General features: G+C 37.9%; 2 protein-coding genes across 10 annotated transcripts in view; both read right to left on the reverse strand.

The window, feature by feature from the left end:
* Positions 1-23,827, reverse strand: part of LOC125776627 (uncharacterized) — a 518,523-nt gene that overhangs the window by 348,572 nt on the left and 146,124 nt on the right. Inside the window, exon 2 of the mRNA XM_049450064.1 lies at positions 21,062-21,417. The gene's annotated coding sequence lies outside the window, so the exon portion shown is untranslated. The remainder of the gene's footprint in view (positions 1-21,061; positions 21,418-23,827) is intronic.
* The window catches only part of LOC115066219 (hemicentin-2-like), a 469,188-nt gene that overhangs the window by 211,171 nt on the left and 234,190 nt on the right, over positions 1-23,827 (reverse strand). For all 9 annotated transcript variants that reach the window (XR_007421871.1, XR_007421874.1, XR_007421873.1 and 6 more), the window contains exon 10: positions 8,759-8,929. Coding sequence is in view for 5 of the 9 variants with exons in the window: in XM_049449924.1 (XP_049305881.1) it covers positions 8,759-8,929 (171 nt within the window). In the remaining 4 variants the exon portion in view is untranslated. The remainder of the gene's footprint in view (positions 1-8,758; positions 8,930-23,827) is intronic.

Here is a 23,827-nt window from a genome sequence, read left to right on the forward strand (position 1 = left end):
TCTAGCAACAATAGGCACTGCATCATTCATAAAGAAGAATTGTAAGACAAAACTAATAGAGCCATCGAGCTGCAATGTAAACGTGAATGTGGCTAAAGGAGACATATCGGAAACTCCCAAGTCAAAAGTGCCAATAACCCTAGTAGTTTAAACAAACGAGGACGTTCGTTTTTGACGGCGGAGGAGTTAGCAACACTAAAGTTAACTGCGATAAGCAGAATAATGCTGGATAAGAATAGGTTTTTGGAGAGGATTTCTTAGAGGTGTCTAGGAACCTATTTTTCACAGAACCAAACGAAAAAAAAAATTGTTTTTTTTTTTGATCCACCCTAATATGCATTGATGTTTGACGATGAATATCTCGTAAACGCTTAACTTAATCGAAAAATCATAGCAGACCATTTTTATAGAGCAGTAAATTTCCTACAAAACTATGTGTTTCATCATTCATAATAATTTTTTTTCATTGAGTTATAAAATTAATAAGAAATAAAGAATTTTTCCAAAAATAGTCAAATTTCAACCGTTAATATCTTTTAAACGGTTGGGTTTACGAAAAAATCATAAGAGACCATATTTTAGAGCATTCAATTTCCTACAAAACCTAATTAACACGATATTTTTTCAAGTAGTTGGAAGCGAGATATAAATTTTTCTATCTGATAATAAGAAAAATAGAAAACCGTTAGGCGGAGGACCTTCCCGTTACAATTAAAAACTCATATTTGGAGAGGATTTCTTAGAGGTGTCTAAGAACCCATTTTTCCGAGTACCAATAAAAAAAAACAAAACAATTTTTTTTTTGAATCACCCTAATATATTGTTACAAAAGTAGTATTAAGTTGTATTTGTATTACTATATGCATCCCTGATTATGAACAATAGCTGTAGGTATATGGAATAGCATTTGTCTTGTTGTAGACATCTGGCGCCACGGCTGTCTGCTTGTCGAAACAATAGACATCTGGCGCCGCACTGTCTGCTTGTCTAGTTAAACAATTGCTGAGTCTGGCGCCGCGACTGTCTGCTTGCGTCTGGCGCCGTATAGCCGTATGTTCTGGTAATTTCCAGACGCGATATTCTAGAAGGACACGTCGGCATCAGCGAGAAGTGCGTGGCTATATAAGCCGTGGCAGCGCCAACGTAATCAATCAGTGCTAAGAGTAAACTGCTATAGTGTAGACGAGTTGTGAAATAAAGAGTTGTTGAATTAAATTAAACAGTTTTGGTTTTATTTGTCAATCCAGAGATACGAACCTAACAAAGTGAACTAGCAAGCAGTAAAATCGTAACAATTGGTGTCAGAAGTGGGATTGTCAAATAATCCAAATTCAAGATGGTTAAATTCGGAGAATTGAGAATTCAGCAATTAAAAAAGGAACTGGAGGAGCGTAATTTGCCGATAAGAGGGCAAAAGGCGGATCTGCAGGCACGATTACGTGAAGCAATGGAAGCGGATGGAATTAATGTGGACGAGTTCGAATTTGTTGGGCCAGAAACTTCTACAAAGGTAGAAGAGAAAGTAGAAGAACAACGAACATCATCAAGTGTAGACATGAACACGTTGTTAGTGGCTATTAAGCAAATGGCAGAAAATGCAGTGCAAACAGAAAATCGTCTGGCACAGCAAATAGCTGAAAATACATCGCAGTTAAAGTCTTGCCTTACACAACAAATGACTGAAAGTAATACGCAGTTAGAAAAGCGTTTGGTACAACAGATTACAGAAAATAATACACAAGTGCAAGAGAAATTTTCAAAATTTGAAGACGAATTAAGCACAATAAAAAATGACGAAGAAACTTTAAGATCAGAATTTCTTCAACTGAGTAATCGTATGCGAGAACTGCAACTGCATGGCCCTGCACCTTCAACAAATAATCAAAGATTGAAGGCACCCACATTCGATGGAAGTATTCCATTTCAAATTTTCAAACTTCAGTTTGAAAAGACAGCAATGGCCAATAACTGGAATGCAGCGGACAAAGCGGCGGCCTTGTTTGTATCATTGAAAGGGCCTGCGGCAGAAATCCTTCAGACTATTCCAGACTGTGAACGGGACAACTATGAGGCATTGATGAGTGCGATAGAAAGACGATATGGCAGTGAGCACCGGAAACAAATATACCAGATCGAACTGCAAAATAGGGGTCAGAAGATGAACGAGTCATTGCAAGAGTTTGCAACTGAAATAGAACGACTGGCTCATTTAGCAAATTCAGATGCACCTGTGGATTACATTGAGAGGGTAAAAATTCAATGTTTCATAAATGGAATTCGTGATGTGGACACCAAACGCGCCACATATGCATTGCCAAAAAGAACGTTTGCTGAAACGGTTTCGCACGCCCTCACACAGGAAACAGCTTCCCTACTAAGTAAACCAGCACTCAAAGTACAAAGAGTTGAAACGGAACAACCAGCGCTGATGGAAGAAATATTGAAGACTCTGAAGACAATTGCTGCACAGCGAGTAAATACAACAGGCAGATGTTTCAACTGTGGAAAAGCGGGTCACTTTGCCCGTAATTGCAATATAAAGGTAAACCCATCAAAACGGAATCAACCAACAGAACACCGAAAGAGGATTCACCACAAAAATGCGGATGCATTATCGCGTCGCCCTTGTCCACTGGAACGTAAACATAGCTCCAAATCAGAGGGAAAAGAAGGTATAATCGCCCTGCGATTACTGAATATAGAACCTGAAGATGATTGGACTCCTCACCGCATCAGAATCAATCAGCTGGAGGACCCTGATCTTGCAAAGCTGGTAATGGCCAAAGAAAATGGGGTACGACCACCAAAGGAACAAATAAGTAGCGAGAGTCCAACTGCAAAAGCATATTGGGCCCAATGGAACAGCATAAACCTCGTTAATGGATACCTTCATCGTACCTGGGAAAGCGAAGATGGCAAACATTCTCGTCTGCTGATCATAGTACCGAAGTCCATGATCCCGAAAGTATTGAAAGAATATCACAATGGACCTAGTGGAGGGCACCTTGGAATTACAAAAACTATAGAGAAGATTAAACAACGGTTCTACTAGATCGGTTGTCGAGATTCCATAGCAGAATGGATAAGTAATTGCGTAGAGTGCATGGCAGCTAAAGGTCCTAAAGCCAAAAGTCGCGGTAGGCTACAACAGTACAACGTGGGATCACCATTTGAACGAGTCGCAATGGATGTTGCAGGTCCGTTCCCAACCAGTACGGCCGGAAACAAATATCTACTGGTTGTCATGGACTATTTCAGTAAATGGCCAGAAGTATATGCCTTACCAAACCAGGAAGCGAAGACCGTAGCCGAAGCGTTTGTAGAAAATTGGATAACAAGGTTCGGAGTGCCCGTCGAATTACACTCAGATCAAGGCAGAAATTTCGAATCTTCCATTTTCCAAGAAGTCTGTACATTATTGGGCATCCACAAGACACGGACAACAGCGTTACACCCACAATCAGATGGGATGGTAGAGAGATTCAATCGAACGCTCGAAGAACATCTGCGGAAAATCGTCGATAAAGATCAACGGAATTGGGACAAGTGCATCCAGATGTTCCTGCTGGCGTATCGTTCAGCGAAGCACGAGACAACTGGTTACACGCCGGCAAAGATTATTTTCGGATCTGATCTGCGACTCCCTGCTGATCTTAAGTTTGGAACGAATCCGACAGCTGTAAGAAATGATGGAGATTATTGTTCTGCCTTAAAGGAAGAAATGAATGAATTGCATCTAATGGTAAGACAGCAAACGCATCTGATGAGCAATAAGATGAAGGACCGGTTCGATCAAGCGGCAAATTCAAAAGGTTTCGAAGAAGGTGATCTGGTCCTGTTGTACAATCCACTTCGAAAGAAAGGTTTGTCCCCGAAACTGCAGACAGCCTGGGAAGGACCCTATATGGTGATGAAACGACTTAATGACGTGGTATACCGCATACAAAGAAATGGAAAAGCACGATGTAAAATGAAAGTAGTACATTTGGAGAGGCTCGCCCCATTTGGTTCAAGAGGATTTGTGCCTAATCGGGACGATTAGGCTTTAGTGGAGGGCAGTGTTACAAAAGTAGTATTAAGTTGTATTTGTATTACTATATGCATCCCTGATTATGAACAATAGCTGTAGGTATGTATATGGAATAGCATTTGTCTTGTTGTAGACATCTGGCGCCGCACTGTCTGCTTGTCTAGTTAAACAATTGCTGAGTCTGGCGCCGCGACTGTCTGCTTGCGTCTGGCGCCGTATAGCCGTATGTTCTGGTAATTTCCAGACGCGATATTCTAGAAGGACACGTCGGCATCAGCGAGAAGTGCGTGGCTATATAAGCCGTGGCAGCGCCAACGTAATCAATCAGTGCTAAGAGTAAACTGCTATAGTATAGACGAGTTGTGAAATAAAGAGTTGTTGAATTAAATTAAACAGTTTTGGTTTTATTTGTCAATCCAGAGATACGAACCTAACAAAGTGAACTAGCAAGCAGTAAAATCGTAACAATATATACAATATATATATATATTTATATATGTATATATATATATAAATATATATATGTATATATACATATGTTTTTTTTGTTTTTGTTGTTCCCGGTTTTTTGCTTTACAGTGTCACCTCACCAAATTGGTGTCCCACAATTTTAATCACTGGTTTTTTTTTCCAATATTCACTAACGGTTTTTTTTCCAGATTTTTAAAACAGTTTTCTTAACTGTATCACAAACGTTGTTTTTTTTTTGTTTTTTATGTTACACCGTTTTTTCCAATTTTTCCACACTTTTAACGCGTCACCGTGACCGATATATTATTTTGTGTTACCAATAGTGCCGTCAGGTACGGCTCGAATGACCATAGAAACTTTACGATAAAAATCATACACTAATGGGTATCAAACCCGCGGACTCACCCGTTGATTTGGAGACCAAAGTGAAGGAGATGATTTCGGAGATTCAGTCGACAAGCTGGCAAACGATGCGTATATGCGCGCGGATCGTAATTGAAAGAGGCTGGGCGCCGTCCACCCGTCCCTTTTGATGATTGTGTTTGGTGTCCTCGGGTGTGGTGTAAAAGGAGTGGTGTAGATGATGATGCGTTGAGTTGGTGTGTGTGGGATGAAATGATGACGTGTTGAGTTGGTGTGTGTGCGATGAAAAGATGATGTGTTGGTGTGTATATGTGGGGTGTAGATGTATTATACTAAGAGGGGGGTCAGGTGTACATTTAGCCAGTCCTTTTATTAAAAAGAAAATCTTGCGAAGACGAAACAAAAGAGAACAAAACAATATAATGGCAAAGTACGCGTACATTAAAGCCATCAGCGCTGACTGAAATACACATCGCCCTCGGCTCGACTTTCACAAACACCCACACCGACGGAAGGTGTCAAAGTAAACTAGGAAAAGAGATGTAATGATTTAGTGTTGACACATCATTTACGACAACCTATTAATAAAACAAAATAAGAAACAAGTCAAAGCGTCTGTCCGCTGCGAGTGGGCGCCGGCCTTGAGACAAACTGCTGGCTATGTAAATGCGTAGAAAACATTATAAATTCTGTCAAGAAAGTATCGGCAATTTATTAATATTTGGAAAACCCGCTTTTAATATATTAAAGGTGAGGAAGGTGTCAAAGTAAACTAGGAAAAGAGATGTAATGATTTAATGTTTACACATCATTTAAGACAACATATTAATAAAACAAAATAAGAAACAAGTCAAAGCGTCTGTCCGCTGCGAGTGGGCGCCGGTCTTGAAACAAACGGCTGGCTATATAAATGCGTAGAAAACATTATAAGTTCTGTCAAGAAAGTATCGGGAATTTATAAATACAACGAAAATTTTTCAATCATCATCCAATTTATTTTATCGCCTTCAAAGTAACATCAATTTGAAGCGATGTACGTATAGTACATGTGCCAACACTTCACCCAATTGTCAAAACATTTTGTTATAGGCACTTTCCGGGATGGCCTTTAACTCTCGCGTCGAATTTGTTTCGATGTCTTCAGTTGAGTCGAAGCGTGTTCCCCGAAGTGGATATTTCAGTGTGAAGAAAGGTAAAAGTCACATGGTGCTAAATCAAGGACACTGGTTGACTGATCGCGCTAATTTTTGGCACAATAATTAAGAACAGTTATACCAACCCAGAAAAAAAATTTACCTTTCTTAATGAGAGGGAGAAATAAAGAATGTCCGATACTTTCTTGACAGAATGTACTATTCGCCTAGTAAGGTTGTGCGCTGGGTTTAAGACCAGCCATGTTAAAACCACTCTCAATGAAAAAGAAACAACAGCCTCGGATGAAAACCCCACGTTTAATGACGACCACAGCGAAAGTAATAAGGACAGTGATCTAAGGGGTTATATACAGTTCTTCTTCTTTATTAGCGTAGACACCGCTTACGTGATTATAGCCGAGTTAACAACAGCGCGCCAGTCATTTCTTCTTTTCGTTACGTGGCGCCAATTGTATATTCCAAGCGAAGGCAGGTCCTTCTCCACCTGATTCTTCCAACAAAGTGGATATCTTCCTCTGCTTCCCTCGGCGGGTACTGCGTCTAATACTTTCAGAGCTGGAGTAGTTTCGTCCATTCGGACAACATGACCTAGCCAGCCTTTTTATTCGCTGAACTACGTCAATGCTGTCATATAGTATATCTCATACAGCTCATCGTTCCATCGAATGTGGACCAACGCGCAAAGAACCATAAATCTTTCACAGAACTTTTCTCTCGAAAATTCGCAACGTCGACTCATCACTTGTTGTCATCGTCCAAACCTTTGCACCATCGGCATACGTCAACAGCTGTACACTCATATAAAAGAGTGTACCTGCTCGATTAAGTTCTGCAGTTCGAACTATTTTCTCCAGCAGCAGGTTGAAGGAGTCCCACGATAGGGAGTTGCCTTGTCTGAAACCTCGTTTGGTATCGAATGGCTCGGAGAGGTCCTTCCCGATCCTTACGGAGCTTTTGGTGTTGGTCAACGTCAGTTTACACAGCCATATTAGCTTTGCAGGGATACCAAATTCAGACATCGCGGCATAAAGGAAGCTCCTTTTCGTGCTGTCGAAAGCATCTTTGAAATCGACGAAGAGGTGGTGTGTATCGATTCGCTTTTCACGGGTATTTTCCAAGATTTGGCGCATGGTGAATATCTGATCGGTTGTTGATTTGTCAGTTCTAAAGCCACACCAATAAGGTCCAATCAGTTTGTTCACGGAAGTTTTTTTATACGCGATGTCCCAAGGTAGTTGGGGAAGATTGTGGGGTCTCCTTTTTTATGGATTGGGCAGAGCACACTTACATTCCAATCGTTGGGATGCATTCGTCCGACCATATTTTACAAAGAAGCAAGCTTCTTATCAGTTCTTCGCCGCCGTGTTTGAATAGCTCGGCTGGCAATCCATCGGACCCTGTCGCTTTGTTGTTCTTCAGACGGGTAATTGCTATTCGAACTTCTTTATGGTGTATCAGAAAAACTTAAAAACCCGTGCTTTTGAGGAATTAAATTGAGCGAATTCGACTGTAACTTTTCCAGCCCTCTTGACTTTTTAACGGAACGATTGGTCACTCTGTTATGTTAGATTTATTGATGAATGAAAATCATGGAGCATCCATTCCTGTTAACAAAGTTATGTTTTTTTTTTTTTCAAAATTGGTTGAAATCTTGCTACTATTTCCCCCTATGCCTCATATTATTAATCAGCCAGTATGAAGGATATATTATAGCATTAAACATCATGTAATATTGAATTATAGTACTTTAGTTTAGTGTTGAAAATTAGTGAAAGCCGTTCAAGTAATATGTCAGCTTCCATATACTCAATTTGATATTTTAGCGAGTTATCTTAATAAAATTGGAGGGAACATGTTCTTCGAGCTGACTTTAAACCGTTTTTATTGCCTATATATAAATATGTTATCTAAATGAAATTAAGTGGACATGTTTTCTTAAACTTAACTTGACTGAAATTAGGCCTTGATATTTTTCTAAATTAAATAATCTTAGTGCATTGCATAAAAAAAAATCCACTTAAATATTTCAAATGATAGATGTAATCTAAATTCTACAAAGGAGCTGATGATAACAAGTTACTTCTCTAGTATCTCTTCCTACATCATGTTAACATCAACTCTTTTATAAAATTTTGATTACATCTATCATTTGAAATAATTAAGTTGATTTTTTTTTATAAATTCTACACGAGGAGAAGAAAATGTAGTAGTGAAACTGAGTGAATCTATGAATGTTATCTATTCACGGTTAATTTCGAACTTGTAAAATTGTTTAATATAAAGTTTTGTCCTGACTGTATTTCACTGCCTTTGACCCTCACAAATTGGTAGAGATAAAATGATCCGTCACGGTTTTTGAATATTCATCAAAAATACAAAAGTTTACGAAATATTATGTGCTGATTTGTGACAATGGTAAATGAATCAAGAACTCAGCATTGCCTACCTGAGTCTAATCGGTAGCCTTCAGAAGTATTAACTACTATCGGTACAATGCTGAAATTTTGTACCACGATTCTTTTGAAGTCTACGATCTTTATGAAATTTTGTAAATTATCCCGAGTTCAGATATAAGCACTTTTTCAACTTTGACAGACCATTGTTTCGCACAGCGGTTGAATCACTGGTTTCCATCAATGCGCGCAATTCCATTCATTTATCAGCATTATAATATTCTGTACAGTCAGCAAAAATGTGGAAAATAGTATGTAGCTATGATAGAACACTTAAATAAACAAACCTGTTTTCGAAATATGATTCGTAGCGACATCGATACTCTCAATTGAGTTATTGAAAATCCAGTTAAAATCCACCATAGGTGGGTTCGCATCTACCGTACATGTGACATTCACGTTTTCATGTTTTGCAACTCCATACACTTTTAATTGATTTGATAAACAGATCGGAGCGTCTGAAAAATGAGATGCAAATATTCGACTTAATTATGGAACCAAAAATATAAAAACACTACAAATACATATTCTACAACTTTGCTTCCGCCGTTTTCCAATAGATGTCTCTAGGGTCAAGCACTGGTCGATTAAATCGTTTTATATCGATCTTGGATATTTGTGTCAACACTAACAAAACAAAATATTTGTAGAGATCAGTTTGCATCCCAAATTTATTCTCAACTGAAAATGTAACTTTTTGAGCCGAATTCTCGACATTTGCAGGAAATTTTGCTTTTCTTTTTAATTCCAAGAAAAGTGCCGCTGAGGACCCGTCCACGCTTTACTGAGGCTGACACATACATACATAGATAATACTTTTACCAGAAAACGTATATTTATAGAGAAGGTTCACGATAACGAAAATTTAGGGATATTTCAATTTTGGGACATTTACTGTTTTGGATGAGCGTGTTTCACCACAGAAAATTATTAGCGTGTTTCACCACTCAACATCAGGGGACACAAAAATAGCAGAATGATGATAATTCCAATGTTAAGGAATCTACGCTTACAGATTCCCTTTTTTACTATGCGCAAACGATGCTGCATATAATTTATAGAACGGCATACATATATTTGTTATGAAATCACATAAGTATGTACCAGAGTCCTGCACGAGTAATTAAAAAAGTAACATGTTAGCAAGCGGCGATGCCGATGCGGCGAGTACACGCTACGTAACGGTACTTTGGCATCGTGGGCATCGGCATCGAGGGTATCGGCATCGCGGGCATCGCCGATTACTAACATGTTACCAGTGGTCGGCATTTCTTAGAACAATTGTGGAAACTAACTTCACACGTACGCTTACGCTCTATCGCAGAGCCGCTCAAAATTTTTCATGCCTATACTCGGAGTATAGGCAAGCAAATGCAGTCGAAGCATGTACGCTATGACGCTAATTCTGCCAGCGTCAAAAATACACTCGAAATACAGGAATTCAGTTTCGAATAAGCATATAGAGGACTTAATGAGAATCAAAACTTACGATCTTGAAGTCGATATGGAAAAAATCATGGAAAGTTAAAAAAATTAACTTAAAATTATTGTTGTTCTTAATTGCTTTTTTAATCAAAAACCATAATTTTTTATTTTTTTCTAAATTTTTAATAACAAAATAACCAAATAGCACGATTTCACTCAGTGTACTAAGCAAGCGCGCGCACACAATCATACGCTAGCAGATATCAAATGTGTGATTGTATGCGTTGGTAAATAAATTGCGCATTATTTTGAGCGGCTCTGCTCTATCGTTCAGTCGTTGTCGAGCCAGCAACGAATTAACATCATGTAAGACTATAGCGTTTCATTTGCCATTGACGATACCAGATAGTAATCGTACGATGCCACGATGCCGCGATGCCGATGCGCAATGTTACCTTCGCATCGTGGTAATCGTCAGAAGTGTTACTTAGTAACGTAATCGTACGATGCCTACCTTAATCGTGCAGGCCTCTGGTATGTACATATATATTTTAAAATTAAGCTATTTTATGATGAATTCCATAAAATCTTTGCAAATGTATAATTCAATAAAATTTGTATTACTACCTAAATTTGCATTTTACATATATAGGTTTGGTACGACATACATACATACGTATGTATATTTGTATATTTAAATAAATATTTGCTTTGGTCAGTAAACTTTTCGATATCAAGACCAAGCGGTCGCACATTTGTCCATATATAATTATGTTTGCATGTAAACAAATATAAAAAAATCATACGCATAATGTACAAGTTAACGCAACATACGCCAAAATTGGCTTACATAGCTTTTACAAATAACCAACCACTAAAAGCTTACGTAAGCATGCGACTTGGACAGTGGTCGCTATCCCACGGTTAAACGACACCACACACGCATCCAGAGTAAATGACGATACAGCGCCGCCGCTACTTGAGAACGTCAGTGCTGCTTTTCAACAACAACAACGACTTCAATGCACCTGTACGTGCAACGTGACTTGCTAGCATAAATTAGGCGTAAGAAGATTTTTGTAATTAATTCTAAGTTTGGTTTTCAACAATAAACACACGGCTCGCTGCCAAATAATAATTGTGTTTTAAATGTGAAAAAATAAATAACTGGCGCCCAACGTGCACGCGACTGAATAAGTTAATCGATTAAAGGCCCTGAAGAAGTGCCTCGCGCTGCGGCTCTAACTACTAAACAGGACGTGACAGCAGAATCAAAAAGGGATAACTTCGGTGGAAGAAAGCCCGCACCCAACGAAGAGTGCGCAACGTTGGACCCCAAGTAGCCCCGGCAAAAAGGAAAAATCCAATGCGCCGTTGGACTTTAATGTAAGAACGTAAATTAAGAATTTAAGTGAATAGAAATAAGAGTTTAATTCAATAAAAATAAGTGAAACAGTAAATTTTTTAGTGAAATTTAGTCGAGAGAAACTTATAATAAATTAAGCAACTTATTACACAGAAGTGCATTGTTAGCATAGATCTAGGAAAAAAATACAAAACAGAATTTTTTCAATTTAAACTATAACAAAAAGCTTGTACAGCTTATAATAAAATAAAATAAAGAACCTGGATCAGTTCCAGTTCTTATAACACTCAAAACAACTCTGCGATTCACCACAAAAGGGACCCTCCAGAGATTGATAAATCCAATAAAAACAAAACATAGTTACAAATTGGTAACATAAGAATAAAACATAATTTCAATTTTAATTTTTATGTACATTTTTTGCTCATTCTCAAGCCTTCATCAAATTTTTAGTTAAAAAACTTCAAAATGAGCAATCCCGAATCCATTATCAGACCCCCCATTCTTCATACCAATGTACCACCACCATCCACTAACCCCCAGGCAACCCCAGAATTAGCCAATACTATTCGCAATATAGTATACCAGATGATTTCGGCAGAAGCACCATCATTGATTCAGAATATTATCCACCCAACAAGCACAATAGTAACAGATCAAACAATAGACCCCAGACACGCAGGAAACTTGGCAGGACTCGATAGGATACCAGACGTTGTAAGGTGCTTAAGAGATTTTTCTGGTGATCCAAGAGAGTTCGCTTCTTGGAAAAAAAAGTGTTGAGAGAATCCTGAAAATATACAATAGCGAAAAATGTACTCCACGTTATTTCGGCATTTTAAATGTCATACGAAATAAAATCACGGGGAATGCCGACGTCGCTTTGGAATCCTACAAAACTCCTCTAGACTGGGAGGCCATACCACATCCAATGCCTCTCATGCAACAAACAGCATATAAAACTTTACAGCCCCAATATCAACAGTATCCTCAATACCAACGATACCTAACCTACCCGCAAAATCAACCACCAAGACCCAATCAATACCAAAACCCACCAGCTAGACCCAATCAATACCAAAATCCGCCACCTAGACCCAATAACCAACAGAACCTACCACCAAGACCAATTCAACCCAAACACCCAATTCCAATGGAAATAGATGATTCGCAAAGGACAAAACAAGTAAATTACATGAACAGACCGAACAATAACGGCTTCGCCGGAAAGCGACCGAACACGATTTCAAACCAAGTACACCAACCATACAAACAGCACAGAATTAACCATATTGAATCCGTTGACAATACTATTAATGATCCAGAACAGCAGAACGAAGAGCAAGACGGACAACCATGGGAAGATTACTATAATCAGTACACTTCACACGACAATACCCCAGCAGAAGATTCTAGCGAATTCTCCGACATTCATTTTTTAGGTTAACAAATTCAACGTTACCCTACTTTCAATGTAAAGATGGTAACGGAGAAATCCTGAAATTCTTAATAGTCACAGGTTCTAACAAGAACTATATTCAACCCCAACTTGCCAAAATCCCCATTTCAAACAACGAAAATTTCTACGCCAGCTCAGTAGGAGGGAACATCGAAATCACGCATCACACTTTCCTTAACCTTTTTGGACTTAACGACGAAAATCTAAAATTTTTCATTCTACCTACCCTTAAATCCTTTCATGGAATTCTAGGTAATGACAGCCTTAAGCAGTTAGAAGCAATAATTTTCACTTAAAAAAATTATATGCTATTAAAAAATAACATAAAAGTCGTCATCAAACAGCAAACAGCAAAATCAATAAATAATATCGAATTAGAACGGAACATCTCACACTTGGACAGACAGAAAAACTTCGAAATTTATGTAATAGATACCCGCAACTTTTTTCCGGGTTATGTTGCGCCGGGGGAAAGACGATGCATTCCGACGCATCTCCGAGTAAAGCAATGTTCTCGCGAACGGATCACTGGCGCAAGTTGCAAAGAAACTTGTTAAAGTGGTTGCTGGTGGTATTTCCGTTCGCTGTACTATGTTCTCTGCGTTGAAATAAACTCGCTGGCTATTCTCCAAATGAGCTGACAGATGCACAACAGTAGGATGGCGTTCATGAATTGCAAATGAAAATATTCTCCAGATTGCTTCATTGCAGTTCACATATCTGCCCATTTGAAATTTGCTAATTTCATGTCGTTCAACGCCAATAACCGCCATATCGCTTCCTTTGGTGACATATTTGCAAACATACTTAATTGATTTTATTGAACTGCAATACTCAACATTTATATGTGTTTTGAATGCCTTAGACAAAATTGGCGAATATGGAACGATCCATGTGTTATCAACCACGAAATTCTTTCCTTTCAATTGAGTGATGAATGTTCTGCCATTGTCAGCGGGTGAGCGACGCCGATAGAGAGGGTATCCGTCGTTTCCAGTTTGAGTTTCCGAAATAAAAGCACGGGGACAGCGTTTTTTGCATTTACTGTCCGACATACAAACCGAAGATGGATCGTGTTCTCCGCATGGCCCATGAACCATATTGGCCATCACCACTTCGTGCAACTCTGGATCTATTTCAACATCAGGAATTTCGGCGGAAATGATGCCATCAATTTGGTCAGGTGTAATTTCTCCACCATCCAAAGAAGAATGTGTGCGTGGGGCAAACCTCTCTTCTGCCACTCCAATGAGTACATTCAGCATCGAACAGTGCCATATACACGTTGTTTCGTATTAAAGTCCATCAAACATCTGAGTTTTTGTTTAAACACGCGTGCTGTAACATCGTGGCGATCGCTTGGTGATTGACCGGGATGCAATAGATTCGTAATGTCTGGCCATTTTGGATTGCAAGTTAATGTAACAAACAAATCCGGCCGTCCATAATTGCGCACGTAAGTCATCGCATCCTGGAAGTGCTCATGCATGTGTCTAGGACTGCCAATGTATGTCGATGGCAAAATATAGAGTCGACCAATATCTGTAATATCCGCATCACCATTCATTGCATCTCTTAAGTGAATATACTCTTCAGATCGCAACTTCGACTGATTGTATAGCATGTAATTAAGTCGTTCTGTCTCAACTTTAACATACATGTCAACTGCATACTGTTGAAATAACCGTCCATATCTCAGTAAATGGTTGTCATAGTTTTGGCGATATGCGTAAAACTTCATTGAACTGACTTTTTTATTTGTCTCGACACCTAAAAGCTTTAATTACCTATATGAAGTAGCAAACAAAAATTTTTTTTTACTAACCATTCACCGGATTTATCATCTTATATCCTAAGTGATATCCGTCTTCTCTACGGCAGAACATGAGCGGATATTGCATTGCGTCGTAAGACTGTGTCTCACTTATCCGTTTTAGTGCGTTTTGATTTCTACGTTTGATAACAATATCACGCGACTGCAAATTTTCTCCAACAACAACAACTGATATTTCGCTAACTGTAGGTGCATTATATTGTCTTTCATGTGACCCTGTTGGTCTTTTGTCCGTTTGTATGATTATACTATGATCATCTGTTGGCATACGTTCCAACGAAATCGTAAACAGTTTAATGAGGCCATTGTGTTCGTGTAACATTTGCTGCAATTGTTCGATTATTTCTCTTTTCGTTGTATTGAAGATAGCACAACGCCGATTTACTTCATCATGTGAATCTCCCAGAAAGTAAATTTGGAGATATTTGTGTTCTTGATCTGGATGCGGCAACAGCGATCCAGCGAGATGAAACATTTGCCCATGAACGTGTATAATTGGAGGAAAGCTCTGTAGTTTCTGTCGAATATTGTTTGGCAAAAATACCTTAAACGTTGGATTGTAGTTTTGTTCATTTACAATTTGCTTTAAGAAATGGCTCGAGTGAGGAGATTCACCGTAAAGCAGCTGGAACAATGGCTGTGGTGGTGGAAGCAATTCTGGCAACGGTTCATTTTTAAATTTGACTGCATTGCAATATTGACAAACTACTGACATCTGACCGATTTGAACAGATGCGCTATATTGAATGTTTGGATCATATCGAAAACCTGCCCGTTCAAAGTTCACAAAAGAAAGATGTTGCCGCTGTTGTCGTCGAATAATCGCATGTTGTGATCTTACTTCATCACTTTGGCGAGCACGAACTTCCTTTCTTCTCGATCGTTGTTGCTGATTGTGAACTTCCCTTCTTCTCAATCGTTCTTGCTGATTGTATGTTTGGTTGACATCTTCTAACTGGTGCGTGCTACTCTCCAGCAGTCTATTTCGTGGTGAAACCCTCTCAATAACACTTTCCCTTTGACGTGCTCTGCTATTTCGTGTTCTCCTTGCGGCCTGGGAACTCCGAGAAGTGTTACCATACGTACTGATTCTTGACATCGTAACAAATATCTAATTGGAAATGATCATTCATTTGCATAAAGTTCATATAAGGTTTTACGGACCAATAACTTACCTTTGAAAACTCCAAAAATGAATGAATTAAACTAAGGAAGCAGATCAATTGAATGATAAATTCCAATGTACATAAATCGGTATTCGCCAACACGCTAAATCACTTTCACTAAATAACTCACTTTTTAAAACAAAATATATCAATATATCAGTAAAGCAAGGCGCATTTTTATTGCCCTCTAAATTTTGCGTGTTCGATTGCAAAGCAAAATTGACGTTTAATTTAATTTGTGTTTGTTTCATAAAACTGTCAATTCCATAAACCAAAAATAGCACGTAACACAACCAAAATTACCATATAACCGCTGCAGCAAGAACAACCAAAATGTCGTGCTAGGTGGAAAATGAGATAAATATATAGTGGATTGACAACCAAAATAATTAAAGATTGTAAGGGAGGTACCACGTCCCCTTTTTCGATAACGCCAAGCTTTATGGGTGAGAATAGTGTTGTTTCCTATAGCTCTATACCAATTTTCATGTTCCTACCTTAAACACTTTTGAAGATATTCGACTTTGAAAATTCAATTTGTGTGGGAGGTGCCACGCCCCCTTAATATTTTATTCTGATTTTAAGACATGACCTGCGCGTGGTAATAACAAACAAATCCCCCAAAGGAAGTATTTCATTTGGTTCAGCCGTTTTCCAGTTTTAGCGTTACAACTATACACCATTTCATTTTTATGTATATAGATTGACTGTTATTCACACATTAACTACAAATATATTTTGAAAATAGCATAATTTACTAAAAATGTTATCAGTTTTGCATGTATTCATAAAAATTCGCAAAATGATAATCATATCAATTAATATGATGGCAATATAATATAAGCAAAAGGCCAACATACGTCTGTAATAGCAATGTATATTTCTGAGCATAATTTTCATTAAATGCTCTGCTCTGTTCACGTGCCAGTGTTAACATTTCTCCTTCTGAGCTAGCAACACGCTCATCGCATTTTGTTAGCTTTTGACAGTTCACACGCTTGTCCGTTGTTGGACCTTCTCTATAAATATATGTTCTCTGCTTTTACTCTACTACTTCCATCTGTATGATTTCTATTAGGTATTAAAAAATATAGAGTTTTTGTAAAGCAACTTGTGTCAGTTTACAAAAAAATGGATCATAAAGCATTTCGTGTGTTAATTGCTTTTTTAAGGGAATAAAGGAAAACACTTTTAGACCGTTTTTATGCAATAAAGCCTTAAATTTACAAAAAAAAAAACGCGGAAGCAAAGTTGTAGACCTCTGAAAATGAATTTTTTTTAAAGAATTGTAAAGATAAAAGGTGTGACATTGGTAAAAACATACAAAATAATTTTTATAGTCTCACACCATCTTGTAGTCACGCTCCCTCATGCAAACTGTGATTTTAAAAACTGTGTATATGGCATCTACCGGGATTGCAAACCACTACAAAAATCGATGCGTTTGGGTTGAGTGGCTCAAACTACTCAGAAAATACTTGTAGAACCATGAGAAGCTTTGTAATTGAGATAAAATTCATATACATACAATTGTATTTATTAAAACTGCATGACTATATTACTACTTACATATTATTATACATATAATAAAATACATATTTTTATTGAGATCAAGTTTAGATGTAAAGTAGAATTCGTATTTGAAGAAGAGACATGAGGTAGTTTGTAAATTGTATGATGTGCTTGATTATATGGTACTGACTGCTGACCCCGCAGCCGTTGTCCTGCGTGAAATTATATAGTTTAAAATGAAAATAAACTGCTTATCATTTAATTTCTTTTTCAATGTAACGCAGCTTTATAAACAACATTTTTCGGTTTCTGTTCCGATGTACAGGAAAGATGGTGTTCCACCTCGTGAGCACGATACGGCCGTGTGAAAAACATAGCATTTCCAAATTTATGCCTCACACTGTTCGACTATCTTTAGATCCTGTTGACTGTCATCTCAAATTCAATTTTCACTGGAAACGGAATACGTTTGAACTGAAATGGCAAATCGTTAGAACTCAAAGAAATTCGTAGGATCAAGCATTCTGTCCCCTTGTATTCGATAGGTGCGTCACAATCAGTCGGGTTTCATTACACACTTTCGGCTCATGAAGATTGAGAAACATAATAACGACGGATCCTACTTTGAGACGCAAACGATGCGGTGGCATACCAAGCCTGTCCAAAGAATTTAGGAATACCACTGGATAATTCACGGCGTCGTCATCAACATCGGTACTTTTGGCAGCTATTATTACACGTGTACTCAAAGAATCGTAGTTACAATAGTTTGACCAATGTCAGAACATTGGTGATGAGTTGATCTTTCGTGGATTGATAAAAGGCAGATGAAATTGATATCAAACCACCCATTTCCAATTCTTAGCGAATGCGATGTGAAATGTCTTCGGCAATGTCATTTTTGTTCGTATCCCATAATAGACGCGGATTTGAAGGCTGATATGTCGAAATGATTATCGCGAAAAGTGTGCGAACTTCATTTGCATTCCAGTGATTATCATTTTCCAGCAATTGTAATTGCTGGCTTGTTTCTCAAAAAGTTGCACACACCGTACTATTCACAGTACGCAATGACTCAAATGAAGTTGAACCGCGTTCATTAATCAATAGCAACCGAAGGTATTAGCAATCGTCGTTTTTCGGGTGGATCATGTAAATTCGTCCTAAGGAATTAGTTGAGAACACACCTGGATGTCAATCTACTGGTTGGCCTTGCTTTCTGCGTAAATATTTCTTCGACGATGCATTCCATGTATAATATCAAGGCATTTCCGAATAGAGCAGTGTTCTCGCAAACGAATCACTGACGCAAGTTGAGAAAAAACTCGTCAATGTCAATGTCAATGTTGTTGGAAGTGTTTCCGCTGGCTGTACTGTATTCTGTAGGTTGAAAAACACTCTTTAGCCATTCTGAAAATGAACTGCGAGACGCACAACAGTCGAAAAACGTTCATGAATTGCGAAAGTAAATACCCTACAAAGCGCTTTATTGCAGCTCACGTATCGACCGTATCGTTAAAGACCAATAACCGCCATATTGGTTCCTTTGGTGACGTACTTACAAATGTATTTTATAGATTACACCAAACTGCAATACTAAACATTGATATGAGTTTTGAATGTGAATTAGACAATAGTGGAGAATATAGTACGAATCATATGTTGTCAACTTCGATATTCACTACTCTAAGTTGTATGGTCGTCTGATGAGCTACGACGATAGAGTGGATATCCATCATTTCCAGTTTGCGATTCCGAAAGAAAAGCAAGTGGATAATATTTCGTGCATTTATTGTTAGACATACAAACCGAAGTGGGATTGTGGTGTCCGCAAGGTCCATGAACCATATTGGTTTTTATCACTTCGTTTAATACTGGATCTTTCTCTGCATCAGGAATTTCCGCAGAAATGATTTCATCAATTTGATCTGGTGGAATCACTATCCACCATCCAAAGAAGAACATCGTAACTGCTGTTTGAAAAGTCGTGCTGTGACATCGTGACGATCGCTTGCTTATTGACTACGATCCATAATTCCGCACGTACATCACCGCATCCTGGGAGTATTTCTTGCCTTGCCTTGCCTTGGGCTGCCATACTTTGATGGACCGATATTAGCAGGACCTCTTCGTGGCTTCGTAACAAATTTCAATCTGTAATTGATCATTTCGTTTGAAACACACATAAAGTTTTCAGCGAATAATTTTCAATAATTTTTCTTTTAAATAGCCGGAATAAAAAAGCAAGCGACCGAAATTGAACGATTCAAATAATTTACAAATCAAAATATTGAAAAACAAAACAAAAAAAAATTGTATGAAAAGTCACTTTTTGGAAATTTCCAATTTTTCGACTTTTCCTTATGAAAAATATACATATGTTTTTCTTATATTTAACCCTTTCCAGATCCACAGCGAACAACTTCTGATTTCATGAAGAATGGTTCCGCCGTTCTCGAGCGTTAGCGTTACTAATAAACAAACAATAATTTTTCCTTACATACATACATATGTGCATACGTATGTATGTATGTATGCACATACATACATATATACAAAATAAAACGTTTGTATGGGAAAAAGAAAAGGGCTGTTTTTAGGGGTTTTCCGGCAACTTTCGTAATTTTTTCTTACATAAGAACCTTCTCCTAATAATAACAAATACAACAAAAAAAAATCAGCCAAATCGGTTCAGCCGTTCACGCGTGATGCCGTGACAACGAAAACGGTTTCATTTTTATATATAAGATTTATTATAAACAAGTGTTTGTTTCTACTTGCTCTTAAGTTTGGTAAAATACATTTTAAAGATGAAAATTCTCTTTCGACAGACACCTGAGTTGCGTTTTAAGCGCAGCTAGGAAAATTTCTTTAAATCGATGTAGTGTTAACAAATCAAACTTTATTATAGAAGTAAGTATTTATTTTAGTAAGTACATTATTCAGCTACAATAAAACGCTTTTATTTATATTCCTGAGTATACACATGGCTGCAAATAAAATGAAATGTGGAAAAAGTCCAAAAATGACAGAAGCTGATAAAGTCACAATTTTGGCTTTGCGATTACAAAACTTCAGTATACGTGAAATAAGTGGTAAAAGAAATTTTAGCAACACTACTATCGGTTCTTTCCTTTAGAAATATGCGAAGACTAAGTCTTTAAAACGCAAAACGGGTTCCGGACGCCCGAAGAAGAATACTACCAAGGATGACCACCATATTAATTGGATTAGTATGCAGAACAGATTTAAAGCAGCAGAAGTGAAATTGATTAATTAAATAGAACCAAAATCAGTACGCGAACAGTACGACGACGCCTCCAAGAAGTCGGACTAACTGCCTGTCGACCTGCCAAAACACCACTACTGACGGTAAAAATGCGACAAAAACGCCTCTAATGGGCGAAAGTGCACAAAACCTGGACCAAGGAAGATTGGAGAAAAGTCATATTTTCTGATGAGTCCAAAATTAATATCTTCGGTTCAAACGGAATGTCGTACGTTCAAGAGTTGATGAACGTTTCAGTAATGAGTGTGCCAAAGTTACCGTCAGGCAGAGGGGGTGTTTTTTTTATCATGGTGTTGGACATTTGATCTTGATTGATGGAAATATTAACGCTATTAGAGACCAACCGATTTTACAGGAAAACCTGGTCCATTCAATGGAAATGCACTTTTCCTATATGGACAACATATTTTTTCAGGATCATTCTGCGCCATGCCATCGAGCCAAATCGGTAAGTAACATTTTTTATATTACGAGGGCTGTCCGATAAATAACCGACCTAACCATGATGCACGCGACTTTTTCAAATTTTTTTTTTTTACTTTTCTACATAGTCTCCTTGTAACTCCACACACTTCTCCCAGCGATGCTCCCATCTCTGCAACCCTTCCAAATAGTACTTGGCGTCTTTGTCTGCAAAATACGAGTTCACGAAAGAGATTGCCTCCTCATTTGACGAAAATCTCTGGCCGCCGAGCCCAGTTTTAAGTTGAGGAAACCAAAAAAAGTCGCTTGGTGCTAGATCCGGTGAATAAGGTAGATGGTCAAGAAGTTCGAACCGCAATTCGTGGATTTTCGCCATGGCGACTGTTGAGGTGTGAGATGGTGCGTTGTCTTGGTGGAACAAAACTTTCTTTTTTTGCAAATGTGGCCGATTTTTCGAAATTTCTTCCTTTAGCTTGTTCAATAATGATGCGTAGTATGCTCCTGTTATAGTTTTTCCTTTTTCAAGATAGTCGATAAAAATAATTCCATGGCTGTCCCAAAAAACACTCGCCATCACTTTCCCAGCCGAATACACAGCTTTAGGTTTTTTGGGGGCTGGTTCCCCCTTTTCAATCCAGTGTTTAGATTGGATTTTTGTTTCGGGCGTATAATGATGAATCCAAGTTTCGTCTACAGTTATCAATCGGCGCCAAAACTCGGTCTTATTGCCTCTAAACTGAGCCAACAGAGCGCTGGAAATGTTCATGCGCGCACGTTTGTGGTCTAGCGTAAGCAAACGCGGCCCCCACGCGCGGACAGCTTTCTCATGCCCAAATCTTGGTTTAATATGTGACAAACAGTTTCTTTTGACATCTTCATAATCTCAGCTATTTTCCTAACTTTAATCCGGCGGTCGTCTAGTACCAATTGATGAACTTTAGCGATGTTATCGTTAGTGGTTACAGTTTTTGGACGCCCAGGACGTTCATCATCTTCCAAGCTCCTGCGACCACGTTTAAATTCAGCTGCCCAAAATTTTACGGTGGTAAACGATGGTGCAGAGTCACCATACACAGAGTCCAACTCATCTTTGATTTGTGAAGGCCTATTGCCTTTCAAAAATAAAAATTTAATTACAGCTCGATATTCAATTTTTTCCATTTTGGGGAAATCACCGAAATAGACTCACAAAAACGACTGTCAACAGATAAATTTCTGAAATTTTGGCGAGTAGCTATTATAATATGCAGAATTTGAAGTAGAAACTTTTTTTTCAGATGTGCCGCTAGCTTCACGTTGAGGTCGGTTATTTATCGGACAGCCCTCGTACATTACCTTGATAACATTTCATTTTTACAAAGGCATGGTTGATACACATTTTAACTGTTTTCAGATAAAAAAATATTCAGCAGAATTGGGTGTTTTATCACTGGACTGGCCTGGGAACAGTCCTGATATAAACCCCATAGAAAACCTTTGGCGCATCATGAAGGCGCGGATAACCAAGAAGAGACCAAGAACTTTATCAGAACTTGGCCGAATAATTGAAAACATTTGGTATAATGGTATACCGGCACAAATTTTACAGTCGTTAGTTGATTCCATGACCGAACGAATAAAACCCGTGATAAAAAACAAAAGAGGCGCCACGAAATATTAAATCAAGACATTTTGATGTCTATTACACTGTGATAGTAAAAAAAAAGACAAGACCAAATTCGACGGTTTCCCCCTATTTCGGGTCCTACGAATCGAACTGCATCATTACTTTTTTGAGTTAAAATCATGGTTTCATACAAATATTTTTGTTGAAGTTTTTCATCAAAGTGGCCCATTGTAAGAGAAAGGCACATTTTTCTTCGGTCTCTAACTTTTTTAATGTTGACTTTTTTGGTAAACTATCTTTAGCAAAGCTTCTCAGAATAAGTCCGTCTTTAAGATGACTGTGAACCCCAAAATCAATGTTTTTTGTGTCCTTATAGCCAATATGTCGAAAAAACTGAAATTTAATCCATTTTTTAATGTTTTTTCCCTCACGTTTCGTCAATATTTTAATTTACCCTTTGATACTATACATTAAGTGACATCTTGTAATAGTAAGAAACTTAAGCAAAGACAACGTTCTGAGCAAACTAACCATTAGGAAAAAAACTTAACAAAATTTGTATTTTTTAAAAAAGCTACACTGACTATGTTTGTGTGCTATTTTATTTTTTTTTGTATCTTATAAGTGTTATCAATAAGTATCATAAATTTGTACACAATATTTAAATAAATTTATAGATGAGTCTTACTATCAATGTCCAACACAAATCAGCAAGCAACGAGTCAAGCTTTTTGCCGCTGTACCAATGCTCAAGGGGGGCGGCGACCTGGTGAAATCTTTCTCCATGCCCATCGGATTCAGTCGGGACTTGCTGCTCAAAATGGTTCTTATGATTGTGAAGGAAATGAATTTTTAAGGACATATTCACACCTATTTCTTCAAAAGCGTCTACCATGTCATCCACATATTTTTTCCAATCTTCAGACCGGTGCACTCCTAAGCAATGGTTTATAACGGTCATAACGGAGTTCCAGGCAGTTTTTTCATTTGGCCTTAGAAGTTCTCCGAATTTTGCGTTCTTCATAAGTTTTCTTATATCGGGGCCATTGAGAACACCTGAAAATAATGTATCAACATAACATTCGTTCTATTAAAAGACTTAAAATACCTTCTTTTATTTTCGCAACACTTAGTCTTGGAAATATTTAAAAGCTTCGGCATCTCGATTTATTGCTTTTATGAAATTTTAGACAATTCCCAATTTTATGTGCAGTGGTGGTAGCAAAATGTTATTAGCTGGTATCAGATAACATTTGGATAACATTTAAATGAAATT

Source organism: Bactrocera dorsalis, chromosome 2, assembly GCF_023373825.1.
Source record: "Bactrocera dorsalis isolate Fly_Bdor chromosome 2, ASM2337382v1, whole genome shotgun sequence".
NCBI lineage: Eukaryota > Metazoa > Arthropoda > Insecta > Diptera > Tephritidae > Bactrocera > Bactrocera dorsalis.